Source organism: Mixophyes fleayi, chromosome 5, assembly GCF_038048845.1.
Source record: "Mixophyes fleayi isolate aMixFle1 chromosome 5, aMixFle1.hap1, whole genome shotgun sequence".
In the NCBI taxonomy this organism is placed as follows: domain Eukaryota; kingdom Metazoa; phylum Chordata; class Amphibia; order Anura; family Limnodynastidae; genus Mixophyes; species Mixophyes fleayi.
The window spans coordinates 137632783-137657934 of NC_134406.1; the positions used below are offsets into that span (position 1 = coordinate 137632783).

Sequence of the window (25152 nt, forward strand, 5' to 3'; positions counted from 1 at the left end):
TGGCCCAAAATCGTGACAGCTCTGCCCTAAAATGAACTACTAATTTCATTTTGAAGGACATTATCGGCAATTACATCATAGTACACAGACTTTTATGATGGTGGGAAGAATTAGTATTGTTTGATGAAGATTAACACTGAACCCTGCCACCTCTCCTGTTTCTGAGTGAGCTATGGTACAATACAATATAACTGCGGATTTAGACCAAGAGTGTAAGCCCTATTATTTCTATTTCAGCAATTACAATTAGCAATGGAGCAATGGAGCTCTTATCTTTGGGTGTTATCTATATGACGCAGTAGAATTTGCCTGCAAATTCTACAGACAAGCCTGCTTGTCTTCCTCTTCATCAATGACTCTTAGCAATTGAGCACTCGACTTTTGGTGTATATTACACCCAAACCGTATTAGTGCAAATTAGGAAAAATACAGTTTAATCCCTGCTAGGCCCTCCACCATCCTTTGCATGTTAATAGTAGGATTGGTTGCAGTTATGGGCAAGGTCACACATTTTTTTGTCATATCCTTCAAACCAGCCCAGATGTCAAACTGTTGTGGTCTGCCACCTGCGTCATCTCTGCTTGTGTTTGGAAATTGCAAATTGGTGCCAGAACCTCACGTGCCAGAACTGCTGCCACTGGTGCTACCCTGCTGCCACTGGCACAGGACTTACACAATCAACCACATCCTCATCAGCGCCCTCATCGGCTACCCAAATCTCCCCCTCATCCTCTTCTAATTCCAAAGTGTCATCCTCACTTGGTGTATCACTGGCTACACTCGGGCTGTTCAGGCACACATCAGCAGAACTGCTGAAAGGTCCCTTTTTTATGGGTACACTAACAGAATGCTCACGATTAGACATACCACTGTTGGATGGACTCTCCACAGGGATTTGTGTCATTTCTGATTCAGAGCAAACATTATCCTCTAATGCCTTACTGTTATCTTGCAGCTCGGCTTTGACGCGTAACAGTAGTTGTGCACCACTTGTAGGCTCGGTAACATTTTTGGTCCTGCCACTAATAGAGAAAGGTGAAGGCCTCATTCTCTCTTTGCCACTGCGTGTGTAGAATGGCATGTTGGCAAATTTTTGCTTCAACACGGTAAATTTTTTTGGTTGTGTGTTTTTTTGACTGATTTCAAAAGACTGTTTAGTTTGACATCGCCTTTCCCAGATGACATATTGGGAACACTACCATCAGGACTGGTGACAGAACCTGGTTGCTCATTCTGCTCATATGTGGACTGCTTTGAATCCATTCTGAGCCCAAAGCACTTGTAGTGCTACAAATTGTTTTAGATACTGCTGACAAATATGACTTTTGACAGCCAGAAAAATTTCGGCAAAAGAATGGGGGACACCCCAAAAGCACTTGGGAGTGCTAAATATATTTTTTTGACACAGCTGCCAAATAAGACTTTTTTGACAGCCAGAAAAATTTAAGCAAAAGAATGGGGGACACCCCAAAAGCACTTGGGAGTGCTAAATATATTTATTTGACACTGCTGCCAAATAGAACTTTTTTGACAGCCAGAAAAATTTTGGCAAAAGAATGGGGGACACCCCAAATGAACTTGGGAGTGCTAAATATATTTTTTTGACACTGCTGCCAGATAGGACTTTTTTGACAGCCAGAAAAAATTCTGCAAAAGAATGGGGGACACCCCAAAAGCACTTGGAGTGCCAGAAACTGAACAAAAACCCTCCTCTCTTCTCCTCTTACTGCTGTAACAACTGGTATTAAGATTACAATGGTATTGAATAGAAACAATAATGTGTCCAATTACTGCTCTGTCCCTGCGCTGATATAGCCAGTGTGACCTAACCCTGCTCTCTCCCTCTGTGAAATGGCGATGGATTACTGTGGAGGCTGGTATTTATGCTTTTCAAATCTCGCAAGAACCGAGCTCAGAAAAACGAATACGTCACAATGACGTTTTGCCTCGATTTCGAATCCGAACGGGCGGGAGAGTACCGAGCGTGCTCGGCTCGGTACTCGGATAGGCGAAATTCGGTAGGATTTGGATCTCGGGGAACCGAGCCCGCCCATCTCTACTTTTAATCCATTATCTTTGTAAAAGTTAATGCCAGTGTTTGAGCCTGCAGTCCTTTGAAGTGGCTGGATGGAGAGAGATTATTTTGGGCCATCTCTTCCTAAAAGTAACAGGCCCCACTGCTTAGGATCATACAGTAAACACAATTTATAGAACTGTGATTTAAATACAATTGAAAAAGTGCCATATTAAATCAGAAGGAAAATGGTCTTAAATATGTGTCAATGTGGTTGATGAAAAAAAATGTCAAAATAGGTATTTAGGGTTCAGTTTGCAGTAATATTAAATATCATTTTAAATAAAAATATACCAAAGAAAAATCAGTTACTATCCACAATATATCATCATCACCATTTATATATGGGCCATGCTGTCTCCTCCACTTTGTCCCAAGTCCCCAGGGAGGTTCTGCATGTCCGGTTTCCAGACTCTAGGCTTATCTTCTCGTCATCCATTACACTTGAAACCACAGCTGTTCGGTCTGTGAAGAAAATGGACATTTGTGAAGCCAGATGCCCGCAGATGGATCAGGGATGGGGGAGGAGGGAGAGGGGGAGGAGGGGGGGTAGGAGAGGCAAAAATTCCAACAGTGATATTAATGAAAATATATGCAGCATGTCCGGGGACAATCAACCCTTGCAATTAGAAATCAATCTTCAACATAGACAAGGCTCTTACTCATGGTGCACCGCTCCCAGCCTGGTGGATCCAGAGGTGGCCCAAAGGCTATGTGTAAATAGCGGGAGGGAGTGTCAAGGAGGATATGCAGCTACGGATTTTTTGTAAACACCACGGGGCCCAAACCTTGTTGAATTTATGTGACTTGTCGTGTAGGTAGTATGTAATACTCTCCATGCTTGCGATATGCCATATGTAATTCCATAGCTCCTGCATGGAGGGAGGATTAGAGTCTTTCCAATTGTTGGCTATTAAATTATTATTTAATAATATTAAATTATTATTATTCTTAAAGCCTTTCAGTCTCCCACTTAACTTCCTACCTTATCTTCTGCCTCCGTCTCCCTACTCTCCCTCTCTCCCCTGCGTCTCTCTGTCTGTCCACCCCTCCCCTTAGATTGTACGCTCCTCTGAGCAGGGCCATCTCTCCTCCTGTGTCACTCACCGGATGGTTAGTGCCTCTGGTCTGGTACGTGGCTCTCTCTCATTCCTGCCGGCGCCTGTCCTAAGCCGCGGCCGTCCGCCATCTTGACTGGATTGCGCATGTGCAGGACTCTTGAACTTAAAACCTTGCTTTTAATCCTATTGGTGAATCAATCACCACTCACTATTTAAGGCACCTGTGTCCTTAGTATCGTTGCCTGTTCTTGGTTCTCATTCCCTTGAGACTCCTAGGTGTTTCCTGTGTTCTGCTCGTGTGATCGGTTTTGCTGTGGACAAGTCCTCTCTGCTCATCCGAGGTAAACTTGCCCGCTACAGACTACCTCTACTCCGCTGCATACCTGCACCTGGACAAGCCTTATCTGCTCTTCTGTGGTAAACGGACCCGCTATAGACTGCTTGCCATTCCGCTGCATACCTGCACCTGGACAAGCATGCTCTGCTCATCAGTGGTAACGTACCCGCCACAGACTATTCGCTATTCAGCTGCATACCTGCACCTGGACAAGCCTGCTCTGCTCATCAGTGGTAACGTATCCGCCACAGACTATTCGCTATTCAGCTGCTTGCCTGCATTTGGACAAGTCTCCCTTGCTCATCAGTGGTATACTTGCCGCTACAGACTACCCGCTATTCCGCCACCTAGCTGCACCTGGACAAGTCTTCCCATCACCGCAGTGGTACAACTTGCTATCCGCAGACCACTAACACTCCCGCTACCTACCTGCACCTGGACAAGTCTTCCCATCACCGCAGTGGTACAACTTGCTATCCGCAGACCACTGACACTCCCGCTACCTAACTGCACCTGGACAAGTCTTCCCATCACCGCAGTGGTACAACTTGCTATCCGCAGACCACTGACGCTCCCGCTACCTACCTGCACCTGGACAACTCTTCCCATCACAGCAGTGGTACAACTTGCTATCCACAGACCACTGACGCTCCCGCTCCTACCTGCACCTGGACAACTCTTCCCATCACAGCAGTGGAACAACTTGCAGACCACTGACTCTCCACGCTACCCTTCTGCACTGACACGAGTCTTCACTGCACATCAGTTGTTATACCTACCTCCGCATTATAGCTGCAAGTCGCTGGTAAGCATAATCACACCTGGTGAATCCTGGGTAGAAACTCCTTGTGCCCGTGACATCCTGTTTCTACCACTTCTAACTCTGCTCTCCAGCTACTTAGCTCTCCTCCTCAAGGGTCCTCCACCCCCCGTCCCCTCTCGCTCCCTCCTCCCCCCTCTGGGGGTCTCCTTGTCTTCCGCGCCCTCCTTCTTGGGCCCCGTCGTTTGCGGATCCTCCCTCCCCCTTCCCCGCCCTTTCTAGCTGTGCATTGAGCTTACTGAGTTACTGTGCTTACTGTTTACTGTACTGTGCTGTCTCCCATTGTATTGTAATTCGTTTGTCTCTGTATGGCGCTACGGACACCTTGTGGCGCCTTATAAATAAAAATTCATAACAATAATATTAGGGACTTGGCAGCTGCCACTATATTGGAGATAAGCTTGTTAGAAGGGGAGCTTTCATCAGGAAAGGGGTGAGAGAGAAGGAACGACAAAGGGTCCTTATTGACCTGTTGTTCAGACATGGAGTTTATAAGTGCGGGAACCATGGTCCAGAAAGGGACTATACGAGGGCAGGTCCACCATATATGTAGCATCGTACCCCTCTGACCACATTACCGCCAGCAGCTCGGAGTGGCTGTGAGAAACATTCTAGGAAGCTTGTCTGGAGTATAGTACTACCTATATGTCAGGAGTCGCGGCGGCCGCGGGCACTGCTGCGACTCACTTCCTTCCAGCGCTGGCCGTTTACATGACGACCGGGACGTCACATCCCATCTCTCGGCCCCGACCGTTGCCAGGGCAAAGACCGGACACCAAGGGTGGTACGCTACAGCCTGCGGGCTAAATAGGCTCCTTATTATTAATTAACCTGGCCTGTCTGTGATTACAGTGTAATGCCCTGATTGGTTGACTTCACTATTTAAGGCAGGGAGGCTAATCCCTCCCTGCTGGTTATAGCGTCCAGCTTCCCTGTCAGCTAACCTGCTTCTGTATTGTGTTTGGTGGAAACCTGTCAGATTGATTTCTGTGTATCATCACCATTCATCACCATTTACTTACCTAGCGCCACTGAATGACCCCTGCCTATATCTTGGACCTTGCCTGCTTGTCTGTGACCTTGAGCCCTTTGCCTGTACCTTGGACTCTGCTACATTGCCTGTGACCCCCTGACCTCGGCTACTGTCTGACTATCCGCTGCCCTTCTGGCCTGCCGCTACGGGCCTGTATTACCAACCCACACTACACCTGGAGTTAGGTCCTGGGGGCATCTGAGTACCGGTGAGCACATCAAGTTCTAAGGGAAAGGCGGCTGCTAACGGTGAAGACCTCCGCCATCTAGTTCTGTGGGTTGATGATCAGACCGTCAGCCTAACACTATAGTACAATTTGTATGCTGTTTCCTTAACTATTGTAGAGATCGAACTCTTGGCAACTCTCTCTCTGACTTCTCCCAACAAGACTCGTCCAGGGGGAGTGCCAGGTCTCTTTTCCATTCCCGCTCATACCTGCTGTGTTGAAGGAGATCTCTATCAGCCAATTATAGATTCCAGATATCACCCCCTTGGTAAGTGGGGAGTGTAAACACATGTTCTCAAAGAAAGTGAGGGACCAAAGAGTGTCAGGGGAGGGCAAGGACATAGCGAAGTGTAGGACCTGGACGTATTCAAAGAAAAGCGACCAAAAAGGTTCAAACTTACGGCAAAGATCCAACATTGAGGCCCATGTTCCAATTTTTGCTTGACCCTATACGAATCCCATAAGGACAGACAGAAATTCAGAGATTGAAGAGAGAAGGCCACTGGTAGGCTGTCAATATTGTGGAGGCCCCAAAGATACGCCAGGGAGGGGACCCCCGTGAAGTGGGTCTCTTAAGTCCACCCACGCTATGGTCCAACATGGGACATAAGTGACCGCAACCTACCACAAAGTACACCAAGTAATAAGGTTTATTATCTGGGAAGCCACCCCCCCCTCCCTGGGCCCTAGGCTTCTTAAGCACTGCCACAGAAATTCTAGGGGGCTTGCCATGACAAATAAATTTAAGAAAAGAGGACTGCAAGTGCCGAAACACAGGGGGCACCTTCACCGGGAGAGTCTGGAAAAGGTACAGAAGTTTAGGGATCAGGTTCATCATAACAGCAATGATCCTCCCCAGCCACAAAATGATATAGCTTCTCCATACCTCTAGGTCCTATTCAGGGGGGGGGGCGATTTTCACGGTATAGACTATCAAATGAGGAGGTGATGTAGATACCAGGATACTTGATCTTGTTGGGCTGCCAGCGCAAGGCAAAATTGGCCTGTATGCTGGTCCGGAGTGGAGGAGCTTGGCCTCCGATTTGGTATGATTAATTTTATATCCTGAGAGAAGGCCATACTCATCTATGAGGCTGTATAGGGCTGGCAAAGAGTCCTGGGAATTCGTGAGACAGAGGAGTATGTCATCAGCAAAGAGGGAGACCGGAAATTCCCCCCTCCAAACCCGTTATCCTAGCCAGAGCCTGTTCCCAAGGTTGTCGTGGAGATCAAGCAGGTTGGGAGAACAGTTGATGGCTGATAGCAGCCGAAAAGACCAGGCCCTGCTCAGGTCCATGAGTTGGAGGGTCTTCTTCACTTCTATTGACAATTTTATAAATTGATGCTGTTTCTTTATTCCTGCTGTGGCTCTTAATTTGCATTATTTTCTACCCAAAAAAATACGACACATTTTTTTTTACTCTGCATGCGATGCACCTCTGAGCCATACCGGAAATTCTCTCACCTCTTTTAGTCTGCTCATCCTGCCAATTACCAGATCAGTAACTTCAAAGATAAAATCAGGTAAGTTAGTGTTACGGCTTGTAGCTATTAACTTAAGCTTGCAAAATAGTGATAGAGGACTTCACCTATAGCACACACTCACAGGTACTTGGATGCCCCCAGGTCTCAATTGTAGTCTAGTGAAAGCTTATATGCAATACCGCAGCAGGGAGATAGGAGGCGGTAGTCAAGATGGTAGCGGATGATCAAAAGCAGGCCAGGATCAGGGGTCGGTAGCAGATTGAGTGGTCAGGAACAAGCCAAAGGATCAGGGCTGGCAGCGTGCAGGATTATCCAAAGAACAAAGCCAAACGTCAGGACAATCAGAATTAACAAGCCAGGGATCACAACATGGTCAAGCAAAAGTACTGCAGAGTATCCACAGGAACACAGCAATAGAGCAGGTCAGCAACAGACAGAATCCACGGTATAACCGTCAGAAAGGCTAAGCCCTGCCTTAAATACCAGATCTGGCCAATCAGAGAACAGGGGCACTGCAGGCTGTAATTAGCCACAAGAGTGCTAACTAACTAATTAGTAATATTTGTGCATGTGCCCGGCTGCTCCCTAATGTCTGGAGACGGAGCTAACCACAGAGCATCACAGCTGAGACATTGCCAAACATTCAGTTGCAGTGGCGCGGGCACTGCCGTGACTTGTACCAGTTAGCTTACTTTTGTTCCCGGGACTCACTTGCAAGAAAAACAATTAGTGGGAGAATAAAGAAATGAAAGGCAAACAGAAAGTAAGGTGAGCAAGTCACACACACATGTGCATGAAACAGAGAGAATCAAGGTAGGGAAAAAGAGCAAAAGAGATGGGATCAAAAATCTGTTAAAAGAATGACAAATGAATGGTAAAAGCAACAGCTGATACTCCAGTAGGTAAGGAGTTAATCCTCCTGTAGAATTAAAATAAAAAAAGTGTTCTAAGTATATATATCTCCCCTCCTGTTAAATATCCCCACACAGGAGGGCTAGCCATTCTTGAGTCAAGGAAGGCCCATTTTCTTTTTGTTTGAGCTGATTAGATCAACAGGAGGGAGCAAATGTGACAGCATGGTACTTTGCTCTCACAATTCACAAACATGCTTTCTCCCACTGTTTCGAGGCTGGAGGGCACACCCCTTGAGCCTACTAGGCACTCTTTCTTCTTTCTGGTTACTAGACTTAATTCACTTTCACAATTCACATTTGTTTGTACCCAGGGATATGAAGGATAATTCTGACACCGCATATTTTCAATGTGTGCGGCTAGATTGAATCTGAATGGGTACATAGCCCATTCTTATAACCCTCAACTTACAACCAATCAGTACAAAATAATATAAATGATATGTCCAGGTATAGACTCCTGATTATGATTAGTTAATGCAAATGTGATACCTAATATTTCATACCCACAAGTATATGGTGTCATATTTGAAATAGTGTTTTGAGCATAGCAACGTTAAACAAACTTTATTTATTCCTAACTTTTTTCCCTAATCCCCAAATACCTCTCATTGCCTTATCTAGTGTTGTCCCAAACCTATGGACCAAGCAGAGCCTTTAACTACCTAAACATTATCCACCTTTCTCAAATTATCTCTTTCTTGCCGAGATAATTCTACATACAGCTTTTAACCACTCGCACTGTGCACAGCCATCTGAAAGTAACTTTGCTTATAGCAGGCCCTACTGCTAACCTGAAGAAATGTGCCTCAGAAAATTATGCAGCTACGTATTTAGGGTACATTATGGGAAAAATCGGTCAAGTCCAGGCTTTGAACTAGGCTCTGGTGCCTCAAACGAAAAGTGAGTTGTGCTGATACTTTAATTGGTTGGATACTATAAGAGGTTAATACCTCATTTTACTCCCTTGCAGACAACTAACAGATCTATTAAAAAAAACTGGGCCCCAAAGCATATTCAGTGAATTCCAGAGTGTAAGGCTACGTTTTGCACAGTGCCGTAACTAGACATTTTAGTACCCTGGGTGAGACAGGCCACCGGCGCCCCCCATTTAAGTGGGAGTGACATTTTCCAAGTGGGTGTGGCCAACCTAATGTGGGGGTGTGGCTAGCACTTAACTGAAATAATTCTGTTACATGTCTGCGGACCCCAAGGGAGCCCAGAGTTTACCACAAGTATTGTGACATATGTGAGGAAGACAGGGTAGAGTTTTGTGTCAGTATATGAAAGATTTTACACTCTAGGGGAATCCTTGAGGTGAAGCCAGGGCAATGTCTGATAGTTTTGTTTGTTTTATTTTTTTATCCCCAAAAGCCAATAGCAAGACTGCAGATGGCAACTCACAGACATATTAAGTGGATGCTGCAGAATAAACAAATAACATTCTCCTACCAGTGGGTACATGTGGGATGTGTGTTAGGGTCAGAAATATTCATGCCTTTGTAAAATGTGAGAGAGAGAGACTACCTTTTACTTCCGCACTGGAACACTAACGCACTAACGCATTAACAATAACAGTTTGCGTTCCAAATGCCAAACTTCCTGTCAGTGGAACTATGCGTTCCACTTCAGAAGTGAAAGGCTGTAGATGCAGAGCCAGGTAGCGGGCGCTGCTGCACCCCCTTGGGCTTGCGCCCTGGGCGACGGCACCGTCCGCACATGCCTAGTTACGGCTCTGGTTTTGCAAGATCAGTTTGGTCCTCCATTTCCCACATTTCAGTCAACACTTTGTTCTCCAAACAGATACCTCTGATGTGAGACTTGGGGCATCCTTGTGTCAGGGCATTGATGGAGTTGAGTAACCTTCTTTGTATTTAAGCCAGCAGCACTATCCAGTCATGTACTTCATCTTCTGAGGTGGTTGCACTCCATACAAGATGCCAGTCCTTACTTGAGTGGGTGGTACTAGGTGCTCCATCCCTAATCTTTTGGGTGGACTTCTGTCCGTTGCAAGGCATAGCAGGCTTAATGTGGTGTTGCCTATTAAGAGGAAGGAGTGTTATTTGCCTTGTATTATAACAACCCTCTTCATTCCTGCCTTTGCTGGTCCTGCACCTGAGCTAAGTAAATCAATGTTTGAAATATTTGGCCATCTCCAGATTCCTGCATCAGCAGGTACTCTTCACAGTCCCCTCAATCTTTATGAAGAAATAACTGGATATTGCACAATGTGTTCTGCTATTTACCCCAAGTTTATCAGTATATGGGAAATTGTGAATGCAAATTTTGTTTATAAATATCTTGTTTGTTGCAAGGCAAGTTTTGTAAAAATTAGCTTGCGAGCAAACATTTTTTTTAATTTAACTATGTTCTATTTTTCGTCAACAGATGTAGACCTTTGGGAAATTGAGGATTTTCTTGAAGAAAACGGTAAGTATAAAAGTATTTTATTTATACTAGGGTTTTCACTAGGCCTGTAGGTCCCCTTGCCAAGATGGTTGTCACCATGAGTCTCTTTTTATAAGACTATTATGTATTAAATATTAAATAGTTTGATCCCTATCTGCACTCCAGTATGGGTAGCTGTGGGGTTGCGGCTGGTAGGAAAAACAGAGGGTAGCCCCCTATGTCAAGCGATCTTAAATTTCTGTTAATATCTAGTTAAGTATAAACACTCCAGCTATTTCACGTGAGGTGTTGCTTTTACTTGCTCTCTAAAGTGAAGTGCAGAGTCTTTACAGGCAACTTTTCTGAGATAATTCTTATGAAACATTGTCTGTAAAGACTTTACTATACTTAAATTAATATAAATATTCGAGAAATAAAGAAGAAGGAAAAAGGGCGCCTATGGTGTAGTATTTAAGGGAGAATAGTCCCCAAAAACCCAAGGTGTATGTATATGCATACCAAATATATGATTCAAAAGTGTTGGGTTTTTGGGTACTATACTCCTTTAAATACTACACCATAGGCGCCCAATTTCCTTCTTCTTTATTTCTCAGATCTGTATGTATCGGCTTGAACAAAGGAAGACTGCCACCTTACATGAAGGAGATGTCCTAGTGTGAATGACTCTTGAATATTTGTCTATGCAAACTTGAACTGAACCCCATTTTTATTGATATTGGTTGGAGTGCTATTTTTCATTTTTCTATCAACAAGATTATACATGTGATTACAGGTAACCAATAGTCACGGTTCTACAGCCAGTATTGTATACATTCCATAGCTATATAAAAGTCTTGGGGCTCTGAGGTTCCATGGATTGTTTGTAAATGCTATTGTATCTTATGTACACAGAATGCTGTTTGTGTGTCAAGATTGTGTCTCATAGCATTCAGTCATTTAAATATCAGTTATTTTATCTATAAAGTCAAATAGATGCTTCTGTGGTGTATTATCATTAAAAGCAGATTTTATTAAAAATTGTAAAAATGTATTTGGAATGATTATATAAGCCAACATTCAGGCTCCCAAGCTACGGCAGACCCATTAGTGTCTTCTCCGCAGTGATATTGCCCCTGGGGTAAGGCTGGGACTGTATCTGTAATTTGATTAGATAACCATTGCATAGCTTGCAATTGATGGAACATTTTAAATGTACTTGTACTTTCCTCCCCCTATACCTTCCCTTCCCTCCTCCCCTTATTCCCCCTTTTTGGTTTGTTTTATCTGTTATGTAAATTGAAAAATTTCAATAAAAACTATTATTGAAAGAAAAAAAAATTGTAAAAATGTCACATATCAGATAGATACACGCATGTAGCATACATGTATCCAGCATTGAATACATTTTCATACTGTAAACAACTATTAAATAAAATCTGCTTTTAATGATAATGCACAATGGAGGTGCCCCCATCTATTTGATTTTATAGATCTGTGTTTTCCCGTGGAGATCTGGTATATGAAGGGGAGGACACGTGGATTATAATCTGCTTGGTATGAACATTACAAGCATGGTGACAAAAGTCTAAAATTATCGCTCTAAGGAATCATATTACAAGCTATTTTAATCAATTTGGAGTTGCTTGTGAGATACTGTGAGATACTGTGTAATTTGTATGCTTTATAATAGTTATTTTATATTGAGACATTCCCATTTTCCTCAGATGACCTAAATGGAGACTTCAAAGCTATGGAGGAAAAAGCAGATGATGAGTTTATAACAGTTAGTGATGAAGCCAAACTAGCAGAAACTGAACGCATGATTGAAGAAGATTGTGACATTAAATATCAAATCAGGATGGTACGAGAGCAAGCAGCCAAAGCAAAGAAAGAGACTTTGGTGTTTGTACTGGAAGAATATGACAGCGAAGATCAAAACAGTGATCCAGATCAAGATGATCAAGATGGCTGGCAGGTTAGCAGATTTCTTGTGTAGATACATGTTAGTTGATAAATACTGCTCACTTGTAAGTCTAAAACTTCATACACACGGGCATTGATTTTAATCATTTAACGTGTGTTTTTTTTGAAAACCTATTAAATTCACTTTGACCACGGTAGTCCAACAAACAATGTAAGGAAATGGACCTGTGCACAGGCACTTTGACAAGCATTCACTTTGCTTTGCTTCGCAGCAATTTCTACATTGCCCGCAGCATTCTCAAGCATTAACCATAGAGCAGTGAAGTTCTATGGAATGCTCATTAAGTAATTCATATTATTTAATCCTCTGTGACTTTCACCATAATCTTTCATGGCACGTTGGCTTAGTGGCTAGCACTTCTGCCTAACAGCACTGAGTTCTTGAGTTCTCCCTGTGTTTACGTGGGTTTCCTCTGGGTACATCGGTTTCCTCCCACACTCCAAAAACATACTAGTAGATTAATTGGCTGCTATTAAATTGACCTTAGTCTTTCTCGGTCTGTGTGTGTATATTAGGGAATTTAGACTGTAATCTCAAATGGGGCAGGTACTGATGTGAGTGAGTTCTCTGTACAGCGCTGTGGAATTAGTGGCACTGTATAAATAGCTGCTGATGATGGTAATGGCTGCATTATCCTAGATATGTAATGTATCTAAACATATCTGAGAACTGTATAAAATGGATGTATTTCCAAGTGGTCAGGTAAATACTGAACAGGCATTGAAGGTATCTGATTGGCCGCCCAAGAGGAAGCCGCCAAGGCCTTTCAGGCAACCCTGTCACCTGCCATAGAACCTAAATTGAATTTCTGAATCGGTTCTCCGGGGACAGAATCCAATTCCGGAACTTTAAAGAAAGCTGTAAGCTTTATTTCCGCCTCAGACTTCGCTCCTCAGGTTCGGAGCAGCAGAGGGTGGGGATAATCATTTCCATACTCCAGGGTGATCCACAGTCCTGGGCCTTTAGCCTGGCCCAAGTCAGCCCTGCACTACAGTCCGTGGATGCCTTTATCAATGCCCTTGGTCTCCTCTATGACGACCCAGACCGGGTGGCTTCAGCAGAGTCACACCTAAGGGCACTTAGACAAGGGCGACGTACCGCCGAAGAATACTGTGCCGAATTTAGGTGCTGGTCCGTTGTTAGTGGAATGACCCTTCACTGAATAGTCAATTCCGCCTGGGCCTCTCGGAGCAGATAAAGGACTCCTTAGTCCATTACCCCTCATCTCCAACCTTGGAGACACTTATGCAACTTGTTATCAAAATTGACCGCAGAATAAAGGTAAAGGAAAGCGGAGAAGGACACGTCTGTACCATCATGCCCTCCTCCAGTCTTTTTCCTTGTTTCTCAAGACCCATCTGAACCCATGCAGCTAGGAGCCTATCGCCTTTCTCCAGAAGAAAGATCTAGGCAGCGTTCCCTGGGGCTCTGCCTGTATTGTGAAAACAAGGGTCATCTTCTGCGCACCTGCCCTAACAAGACGGGAAAAGATCTGGCCTAGGTGTAAGTGAAGAGGTGCGCCTAGGTCTCCAAATGGTCTCTAAGAATTCGGTCCTGATTCCTGCCCGGGTTGCCTTTGAGAATAATTCCGTTTCAATGTCTGCCTTTCTGGATAGCGGTGCTGCAGGTAATTTCCTTGACGTGGAATTTGCAAGTGATGTAGCTAAGTATCTGAACAATGCATTTTATAAACAACTACAGTACAATATAATGACTACTATAAATAACATCTGAATTGATTGGACCAGTGGTTTCCAAACTTTTGCAGTTCACGGCACCCTTAGAGTCTCCAAATTTTTTCCAAGGCACCCCTCCAAAATAATTACTGAGCAGTCCTGTTTTAGAAGTAGTTGGGTCAAAAAATTGTAATAAGTATTTAGGTCACAACAAAAATACTTATTTAGTTGTATGCAAAAATGCCCCTCTGCATCCAGAGACACTGCCCCCTCTGCATCCAGGGACACTGCCCCCTCTGCATCCAGGGACACTGCCCCCTCTGCATCCAGGGACACTGCCCCCTCTGCATCCAGACACTCTGCCCCCTCTGCATCCAGACACTCTGCCCCCTCTGTATCCAGGCACTCTGCCCCCTCTGCATCCAGGCACTCTGCCCCCTCTGTCACGCTGTCCCCTCCTCTGCCCTCTGTCACGCTATTCCCCCTCCTCTGCCCTCTCTCAAGCTGCCCCCTCTGCCCTCTGTCACGCTGTCCCCCTCCTCTGCCCTCTGTCATCTCCTCTGCCCTCTGCCACGCTGTCCCCCTCCTCTACCCCCAGGCACGCTGCCCCCTCTGCAGCCCTCTGTCACGCTGCCCCATCTGCAGCCCTCTGTCACGCTGCTGCCCGCTGTCCCCCTCCGCTGTCACACTGTCCCCCTCCGCTGTCACACTGTCCCCCTCCGCTGTCACACTGTCCCCCTCTGCTGCCCACTGTCCCCCTCCGCTGCCACACTGTCCTTCTCCGCTGCCACACTGTCTCCCTCCGCTGTCACACTGTCCCCCTCTGCTGCCACCTGTCCCCCTCTGCTGCCACATGTCCCCCTCCGCTGCCACCTGTCCCCCTCTGCTGCCCACTGTCCCCCTCCGCTGCCACACTGTCCCCCTCCGCTGCCCGCTGTCCTTCTCCGCTGTCACACTGTCCCCCTCCGCTGCCCGCTGTCCTTCTCCGCTGTCACACTGTCCCCCTCTGCTGCCCGCTGTCCCCCTCGGCTGTCACACTGTCCCCCTCTGCTGCCACACTGTCCCCCTCTGCTGCCACACTGTCCCCCTCTGCTGCCACACTGTCCCCCTCCGCTGCCACACTGTCCCCCTCCGCTGCCACTCTGTCCCATGCCAGACATAAAAAAAAGAGAAGACAGAAACTTACCAATCAGCGCGGCGCCGGGACCCAGCAGCCTCCTCTCTCCCGCAGCTGTCACTGAATATAGACGTCAGTGACAAGCTGCTGCGGGAGAGAGGAGGCTGCTGGGTCCCGGCGCAGCGCTGATTGGTAAGTTTCTGTCTTCTCTTTTTTTTATGTCTGGCTCGCGGCACCCCAGTGACAGCGCCGCGGCACCCCTGGGAGCCGCGGCGCACACTTTGGGAACCGCCGGATTGGTCAATAATGCTTGTACATTGATGCTGCCGTTACTTTGACTTACTCTCTTTATTATGTTTAAATACACAATATCAGTGATCCAGCATGTCTGCACAAGTAAATATATACCTGCATACTGTGGTATATAAAAATACATTAGCGTAGTAAAACAACAAAATGTAACTGGTTCAAGACAGATTTTCTTTTTTTTTGTTAAAATGTTACATAGCAATAGGTAAATTTTACTAATTTTTAAGAAACAGAATATGATTTTTTTTACAGATATCCAAGAAAATGAGAAAAAAATTGAAGAAACAGATCAAGCATGAGCTGGAGAAAACAAGTGATATGACAGAAGAGCAATGCAAGCTGATCTTTGATCTTTGGCAGCTTCCTATTCTGAAACGCTGGGAAGTTTATAGGTACAGTCATGTTCTCCATACAGTTTGACATCTGTATATGAAATGTGTGAATCTTCTTGCTAGGTTAAACATTTGTGCACCCATGTCAAGAGATGCTTTTTCAACCATGTTACAATATAATTTGGCCAGTTTGCAGTTACTGGTGCCCCAGTTTACATGAAGGTCCCCCTCCTGATTTTTTCGCTGCAAAATATCCCATGTCATATGTTGTCCTGAGCTCAAAATATCCCATGTCATATGTTGTGCTGAATCGTCTAAACTATGATAAAGCAGAGCTACAATCTACCCAACCACAATGGACACACATGGACCAGTTATTAATACTGTATAAGGATCATCTTTCCTTGTGTTTCTTACTTTGCAATACTTTTACTAGTACTGAACTGCGCAACTAACAGATATTTTTTTGTAGAGTTTGGAGATCCCAATATCTGTCTGATATCCGCAAGCAAATATTTGCACTGGAGAACGAATACCAGATATTGGTAAACAGGATGACCGAACTAAGAAACCAAGAGGACCTATTAATATTACAAAAGGCAGATATTATTGGCATGACAACCACCGGTAAGATAAGTGCATACATTTTCATATACATCATATGCTATTATGTTAATACAATTTATATATAAAACTTTTTATGACCCAAACCTTCAATAAAGTACACATATTTGGAATCCCTGTAAATGTTATGTCACAGAATAAAGTAAGCTGTCTTCATTTTGTGGTGGGGAAAAATCATCAAAACGTGCATTTTTAATATAATTTAATTTAATTTTTTACTTTTTTTCCCTCTGTATAAAGTCCATAGAGCAAAAGGGTGTTTACCTGACAATGGTACAAAAGGAAAGCCCCACAGTATATGTCCCAAAAAAACAACAATCTAAAAGTCATTTTAATTAAACAGTTACACCCAGTGAAACTAGTACAATATGAAAATGAGTTACAATTTTGGCACAGGCCCATGGCATAAAGGTTTACAGTACTGGCAGAAATGGATTCCTTACTTGGTTTTATTGCATGACAAAAAAGGATAAATGAGTGAGCTTTAAAAGTTGTGGGAAATGTGTAAAAGATCAATTTTGATCAAATCTCCAATTGTTTTAATGATTTATGGCAATTTGCAATTACCCTTATCTACTAAAAGCAAATCATCATATATATATATCCTCCACTTTTTTAAACCTCAAAAATGTCATACATTTCACTCAACGATTTCTATATGGTGACATACTGCAGGGAGAATCAATAAAGAATGAAAATCTTAAAGACTAATGTCAGTCGATAATGCCTAAAAAGCAATAAAATTAATTTGATTTCCTATCCCTTTAAATAGACAATACAATGCATTTGAATGGCTGAGAAACACCATAGAAATGCATTGCTGATTGATAAGAATGGGAGAGGTCTGTTAAATAAATAAATATTTTTATTTTTATTAAAGATGAAATGTAAAAAAATAGTGTAGAACTATAAATCCTAGAAATTCCTGGCAGTCAGGTACTACTAGAACAGTTCCACAATAGTTTTTGGTTTAATTTTTTGCTTTGTTTTTTTGCTCACTGATATTGCCTTGCCTATTCGAATGAATACAAAAAGCAACATCTTTGCACAGCAGAGTGAAATCTCTCACAATCACTTGGATTTAAAATAAATACATTTTTAATAGATTGGATAGTTTGGGAAATGAGTTCAGTTATGGTGATATTAACTTCTGACTACAATCACCCATTGATAGATCCCTTAATCTGTAGACTGTTACATTAGTGTAGCAGGGTATATTTTGTGATGTTTTTGTTTAGTTGTCGATATTTAATAAATGAACCAAGTATACTAGAAATTATTTTCATATTCAATCTAGCTGCAGCAAAGTTCAGAAAGTTACTCCAAAATGTTCAACCCAAAATTGTGATAGTTGAGGAAGCAGCTGAAGTTTTAGAGGCTCACATTATTACTGCACTCAGCTCCAGATGTCAGCACCTTATATTGATTGGAGACCATCAGCAGGTATGTGTTCAAAGATTTATAGTGAGAATATAGTTGAAATGGCAAATGTAATATGCTAACCATACAAAAAGATTGCTTGATATGATTGTGATTTTATGGGCCACCATCAGGAGAGTTCAGAGTGGAAAGTAGTCTCTGAGCTGTGCTTGGTCACAAGTTACTGCATTCTACAGAACATCTGCACACCTGGCCTACCAGCAGATTTCAACAAATAGAGACTGCAAACTCTATGTAAAAAAGTCAAACAATAAAAACGTTGTACTTGTAGCTGCTAAAACCTTAAAGTCTCTATTGGTGTGAAAATTAAGTGTTATGATTCTGTGAACACACTCCTGGAACTTGTAGTTCCACAACGTATAGATATTTATACAATCTTGCTTTTTCTTTGAACCTCTATTTGTGTGGGAATCACTAGTCCATTTATTTTACCAGCTCAATATTTTTATAACTGTGAGTGACTATAAGTTCCATATGTATGTTGTGATGCCTGGCACATTAACGAATTGTATCCACCCACTATATTAGAATCATCTGATCATGCAGCTTTGACTGCAATTTTGTTTTCAAAAGGACACTGCAGTGTTATAGGATTGAATATTTTATTACTGTGTGTATCTTATTTATTATAGTGTATGTTATATATCACTGACATAGGTTTTGAGTAAGTTATTTTTTTGTTATTCACTAGACACTTCTGCATTGTTTTTTAACACAAATTATATTGCTATTTTGGGCCTGTTTCAGAGATATACTTCCGTTTGTGTAGTGTAAGTAGCAGATGATGACAATGATGATGAAAATCCGAAATAGCAAACTGCTTGTAATTAAAGTTTGCAAATGATTTGCAGACACTGACTTTAATAGTCGCTCGGCCATAGTTTAGGATTTGCTGAACGTGTTAGAGCAAAGATAAAAAAAAAGCTACAATTTTTTGGGGATATATGTCAAAAAGTTGTTCCTGCATGTTAGGAACCCCTCTGGCCGGTACAGCACAACCCGGAGTCTGCTCTGCCAGTCAGGTGTTGACTGGAGCCCCTAGTGGTGGGGACAGACTTGGCCGCAGACTAGCAGAGGGTCGTGAAGTGTGTACCGACTAGGGAGAACCCAGAAAAGGGGAGTGAAGTCCAGGCAAGGGTGGAGGGCCGGAAGCAGACAGGGAATCCAATACACAAGCCGGGGTCAAGGGTCACAGGCATGGTAGCTAGGTCCAGATACAGGCAAGAAGGTCAGGTTCACAAGAAACACAGGCAGGGTCCAAATCCAGGCACGGGGTGATACACAGGCAATCCGATCGTAATATCCACAGGACAGAACTGGGAACACAGCAGGCCAGCAAACTGGCAACAGGAAACTATAACCGGCAGTGAGGCTGCAGACCTCACTGCCTTAAGTACACGGATGGACCAATCAGGGCTTGCCCCTGGATATACACACTTGCAGGCTAATTGCCAGCTACACCATTACCCAATCAGGGCTTGGCCCTGGCATGACACTTGCAGGCTAATGCCTGTTAACTCAGCCCACAGGTGGACCTTTCACACATGCGCCCGGCTACTCAGTCTGCCGGAGCGCCTACAGACTAATTTCGGCATCCGGCCGTTGCCCTGGCAACGGTCGGCCCGAAATACCTGAAGTGATGTCCCGATCGTCATGGCGACGGCCGGGACGTCGAAAGGAGGCAATGTGTGTCGCGGCGGTGCCCATGGCCACCGCGACTGTCTAACAGTCCCCCCCCCCTCCCTTGAGGAGGGGTCAAAGAACCCCGACACCCAGGTTTCCCAGGGATTTTTTTAAAAAATTCTTTTAAATGTTTGGCAGCATGAAGACGTCTTCGTGGAATCCAGGACCGCTCTTCCAAACCACGATTCTTCCATTGAACTAGGAAGTGCACCTGCCCCTGCACTCTCTTAGAATCGAGAATCTTCTGAATGGTATAATTCCGCGGTTTGTTCCCATTCTGTACAGGCGAAGTTGACGACTGGGATAGACTAGAGTATAACACAGGCTTAAGGAGGGAGCAATGGAATGTGTTGGGAATCCTCAGTGAACCAGGGATTTTCAATGGGAAGGCTACAGCATTGATCTTCTTGACAATGGGGAAAGGACCGATGAATTTAGGCCCCAGTTTCCTGCAAGGCTGTCGGAGCCTAATATTGCACGTGGACAGCCACACTCTCTGACCCACTTTGAGGGAGCGGGTGGTACGGTGACGGTCCGCCTACAGACTAATTTTGGCGTCCGGCCGTTGCCCTGGCAATGGTCGGCCCGAAATACCGGAAGTGACGTCCCGGTCGTCATGGCGACAGCCGGAAAGTCGGAAGGAGGCAATGTGTGTCGCGGCGGTGCCCGAGGCTGCCGCGACTGTCTAACACTGCTGTATTAGCTAGGATATCCAAGTTTAAATGATACTTCATAGTAACTCCATTCGTAAAATATAAAATGAAAGGTTTTTGTACATGTTTGCAGGTTGGAAGTATGTTAATACAAAAGATGAAACAATAGACGCTAAATATATGTCATATGGATAATAGTCCGAATAATCTTTAATAATCCAAAGAAAATTGTCTCTTTTCGCTTCCTCTTCTCCTTTCCTCTTCACCGTTTCGTAATAATCAAATATGAAGGTTCTTTTAACTTGCCAGCTGATTGACATATATCTGTCTGTACAATGTGATTGTGTTTTACAGCTCCGCCCAAGCACAACAGTGTATGAATTGGCAAAAAACTTCAACCTGGAAGTATCGATGTTTGAAAGACTGATCAGGATGAACATCCCATTTGTACGATTGGATTACCAGGTAAGACTTTGTTAGAAAATTGTACTTTGTATTTAAATTGTTTCACTTTGCTTCTGTGTTTGTTTTCATGCTGACAGAAAAAAAAAATGTGTTTAGAAGTTTGTACTGCCCCGGACAGTCTCAGAAGTGTTCCAGCTTAAGTTGTTGAAGCTGTTTTATATCATGTTAAGGACAAGTGTAAGCAGAACAGAATTAAATGGCAGTTCCAAAAGAGTCCATTGTAGGGACAGTGTCACGGGCACTAGGAGTTCTGCCCAGGATTCACCAGCTGATAATGCTTACCAGAGGGGCGGGGTTTACACAGCGGTCCTCTGGCAGTAGGGTGAATAGTAGGAACGTATATAACAGCAGATGGAGAGAGAATGCCAATGGAATAGATAAGAGTCAGTGACTTGCAGCTATACTGGTAGGAGAGGCAGTGACTTGCAGCTGTACTGGTAGGAGAGTAGAGTGGACGTGAACAGGTGAAGGAGGGTAACGGGAGAGTCAGTGGTCTGCGTATAGCAAGATGTACTGACTCTTGTGATGAGGTGAGGACTTGTCCAGGTGTGGATAAGTGGAGGAGTGATAAGAGTCTATAACTGTATAAATACAATTGGAGAGCAGAGGAGCTAGTCCCAAACAGATATGCAGCGTCACAGCTAATAGTCTATAGCGGGTATGGATACCGCTGCTGAGTAGAGAAGCTTGTCCAAAAGCGGATATGCAGGATTACAGCTGATAGTCAATAACAAGTATGCATACCGCTGCTGAGTAGAGAAGCTTGTCCAACGAGGATATTCAGGCACAGCAGGAGAGCTGAGAGACTGTAGCGGGTACGGGAACCGCAGGTGAGCAGAGCAGGTAATCCAGCAGACAGCTGAAGACACGAGCAGGACACAGGAGTCAGTAGCGGGTATGGGAACCGCCGATGAGCAGAGCAGGTAATCCAGCAGACAGCTGAAGACACGAGCAGGACACAGAAGTCAGTAGCGGGTATGGGAACCGCCGATGAGCAGAGCAGGTAATCCAGCAGGAAACTGAATATACAAGCAGGACACAGGAGACACCTTCAGAGACTCACAGGGAATGAGACTCAAGATCAGGCAACTATACCATGGCCACAGGTGCCTTAAATAGGGAGAGGTGATTGATCCACCAATTAGGTTAAAAGCAAGGTCATAAGAGTTCATGGATGCTGCGCATGCGCAGTCCATCAAGATGGCAGACGGCCGCGGCTCAGGACAGGCGCCGGCAGGAAGGATAGAGAACCACGCACCAGCGCAGAGGCACTCACGGTCCGGTGAGTGACAAACAGTTGTTAACACAAATGGTGGGCCAGTTTAAGTTCATTTGGGTTAAAATTGAGCAGTTATGCCTCCAAAGATGTTTGTTACCTTATTCATCATTTGGGCTGACAGAATATAATCTCTTTCCCACTACGCGTGAATGGTATGGATTCATACGTCAAGATGTTAAGGTTGCGAAAGCTGTCTGAAGCCCATGAGGAGGGCAGTGTGCACATTTCTCGACATTCCTGGGTTAGTTAAGGGCCATTGAGCCTTGAGAGAGATGTTTTCTATGGGTGTTTGGGACTGGTGGAGTCACCATCCTATACGTGCAGCCGAATAGTTCACCTATTTTGCTTCGTAGAAAGAACATTTATAGAGATTAATGTTTTAAGGGTGATTTGCATTTAAATGATTTTAGAGAACTTAATAGATAAACTAGATGCTGTACTCATTATAGTTGTGACCAAATAACAAATCTTGCGACTATGGTAAGCAGGGATACATTATTGAAACCATTCCTACTGCTATGCAATGAGTATATGATGTGAGTCAACTTGATTTCTGGTTTTTGCAGTGTGTGACAGGATGGACCGCCTATGCCACCCTGTCTGTTGTTGCTGGGAACCGGCTGGGCTTACTTTGCCACCGGTCCCTTTCGTTATCCCAAATGCGCCCTCTTGCAGCAGTAGGAGGGGCTTATAATGCTGCCACCACTGAACTCCTTCTATGGCACTCAGAACCAAGTTTTTTCTGGGTCACTGACACTGCTAGTGTACTTCGTTGCTGGTGTACTCAGGCTGGTAATTTAGGACCTCTTACTATGGATCCGGGTTGCTGTGAATGGATCCCCCCAGGCCTATCACACTAACCAGGGCTGCATGGGTAGCAGGCAGAGCGCTGGTACTGGAAAAGCTTGGGTCCAAACCTCAGACACAGCCGGAGAATGGATTAGATTTTGGTCTAATCTGTAGATCATAGGAATACAGCAATATTAAAGCAAGATAATGAACATGTGGCCTTTCATCAGACCGTTCGGAATACATATTCACACAGAACAACAAAAAACAAAAACAAGCTAGTTTCCCACATCACAATACACCAAAGGCTTGGTAAACACAGGCTCATTGTATCAGATATATACATCAGAAATAGGCATATCCTATAGCAAGGTTAAACAATAGACAAATTTCTTCCCCTGGTCTCAGAAATACCGATTTCATATCTCACAATATACACAAGATCAAAAAATAAGTGCACATGCAATTACATAAATAAGTGCCCTGTGCTATTTGCTTTAAATACATTTTTACCAAAAGTTATTTAATAGTGATCAAGTCACACAGTGTGACTCTTCCTTTCCATGGTGTCTTTTTCCTGCCTTTCACCTTAGTAAGCAATGTGTAAGGTTAATGTAGTAATTTGTTGTTTTTTCTCTATTGAAGGCATTCCTTTATTCCCGTTGGTTCTGGAGGTCTACGATGCACCTCCGGGACTGCAAGTAGGTGGCTCTTCTGGGAGTGCTAGTTGCTACTATGATGTAGCAAATGTAGGGTCTGGATTCTGGGGTTTCTCCTCAGGTGCGTGACATCAATTCCAATTCAGAAGTCATAGATGTGACATCACTTCTGGTTCAGAGGTCATAGGTCAGCCAGAGACCTAAAACAGCATGGAGGAGCGTTGGAACTGCTTTCTGTTTCATTCAACTTTCAGGAGTACAGTTTGTGACATACTTTGCGGTTATGAAGCCAGAGCCGACCCCTAAGAAGCTGAAAAGCACTCATTTTAGGTGAACCCCTTACTTAGGGGTGCTGTCTACATTTTATTAGTTAGTCAGTTAGTTATTCTCCTTCTCAGTACTATTTAAGAGCATGTTGAAGGAAAGAGAAACAGCAAGTCTCATCACAGTGTTTGTGGAGCATGTGTTAAACCTTTGCACAAAAATCCTCCTCACAATTTTCTGACATACTGTATTCCTCAGCCCAAACTGCCCATTGCTCAAGCTTCTGAAGAGTTTGGAATTAATTTTCAAGAATAATCATGCAATGAAGGACACATTTGTCACAAAGCATAATTTATAAGCCATGCAAGGGCTTAAGAGAGCCAGCCCCAGGCAAGTGTGGATCTGAAACATATTAGGCCTGGAATATCTTCCCGAGTGTCATTGGATTCCCTCAGTGATCTTGAAAAGATCATCTGACAGTGAGATACTAGCCCCTAACTTTATCAAAGATTTCCTTTTGGGGGATAATCAGCATAACTCCAGAGTGTTCTTAAGGATCTCATAAATAGGGAATGGAAACAACCTGATCGATGTCAGCCTAATTACAAGAGACTTGATTACATATATCCATTTCAGGATAAAAAGGGTTCAAAGTGATTTTCAGTACTTGACATTTCAGCCAGTGAGACTGAGTTGCCAGATTTCTAAGAGCACATTCTACAGGGGCAGTGGCATCCTCCTGGACATGCAGGGCTCAGGCTTTAATGGTCAATTTCTGCAAAGCAGCAGGGTTGCCATCAATTCACACCCTTACCTTCTGGATGTAACATCTTCTGCATCAATAAAAAAAAAAAAAAATCACTTGTCACTGTAAGTGTTGATTTTGCTTGAACCCAACTTCTTTTTCATGTATTGTTTGTGTACGTTCCATTTGTTACGACTGACATGGAATTGATAAGGAAATTAATTATTACAGTTAATTTAATATCCTTGAATTACTCAATGGCAGCCCAATATTCTCACCTGGATTGTGTGTTTAGATTTTTCAGAAATAGCTTGGGAAGTTTCACAAATACACCAGAGGAAGGAGGTGTCACACAATATAACTTTCGGTGGTGTTTCTTTTTCCTGCCTCTACTCAGCTGACTAACAACTTAGCCCATTTGTTATGGCTGCCATAGAGTTTCGCCAGGAAATTAAATTAACAGTAATCATTCTCTAATTTTGAGTGCAATTGATCTTTTTTTTTATTATTTTCAGCATCGCATGAGGCCTGAAATTGCTCGTCTGCTAACACCTCACATTTATGAAGAACTGGAGAACCATGAGTCTGTATTGAATTTTGACAACATTAAGGTAAACTAATATCGTAAAATCGAATTCTACCATAGTAAAAGGTACAAGTTTCAGTCTTGCCACAAAGCTCTGATGAATGAACTTTTTCACCATTTTCATCTTTTGTGAAAGGGAAAAATTATGTATAAAACAGAGAGGTAGATTTATCAAACCTTCTAAAAAGGAAAAGTGGAGGTGTTGCCCATAG

General features: G+C 43.8%; 1 protein-coding gene across 4 annotated transcripts in view; it reads left to right on the forward strand.

The window, feature by feature from the left end:
• Positions 1 to 25152, forward strand: part of LOC142158666 (NFX1-type zinc finger-containing protein 1-like) — a 162457-nt gene that overhangs the window by 122804 nt on the left and 14501 nt on the right. For all 4 annotated transcript variants that reach the window (XM_075212852.1, XM_075212854.1, XM_075212855.1 and 1 more), the window contains 7 exons: positions 10336 to 10377; positions 12060 to 12310; positions 15674 to 15813; positions 16226 to 16380; positions 17675 to 17820; positions 20508 to 20618; positions 24870 to 24965. In XM_075212852.1, coding sequence (XP_075068953.1) covers positions 10336 to 10377; positions 12060 to 12310; positions 15674 to 15813; positions 16226 to 16380; positions 17675 to 17820; positions 20508 to 20618; positions 24870 to 24965 — 941 coding nt within the window. The remainder of the gene's footprint in view (positions 1 to 10335; positions 10378 to 12059; positions 12311 to 15673; positions 15814 to 16225; positions 16381 to 17674; positions 17821 to 20507; positions 20619 to 24869; positions 24966 to 25152) is intronic.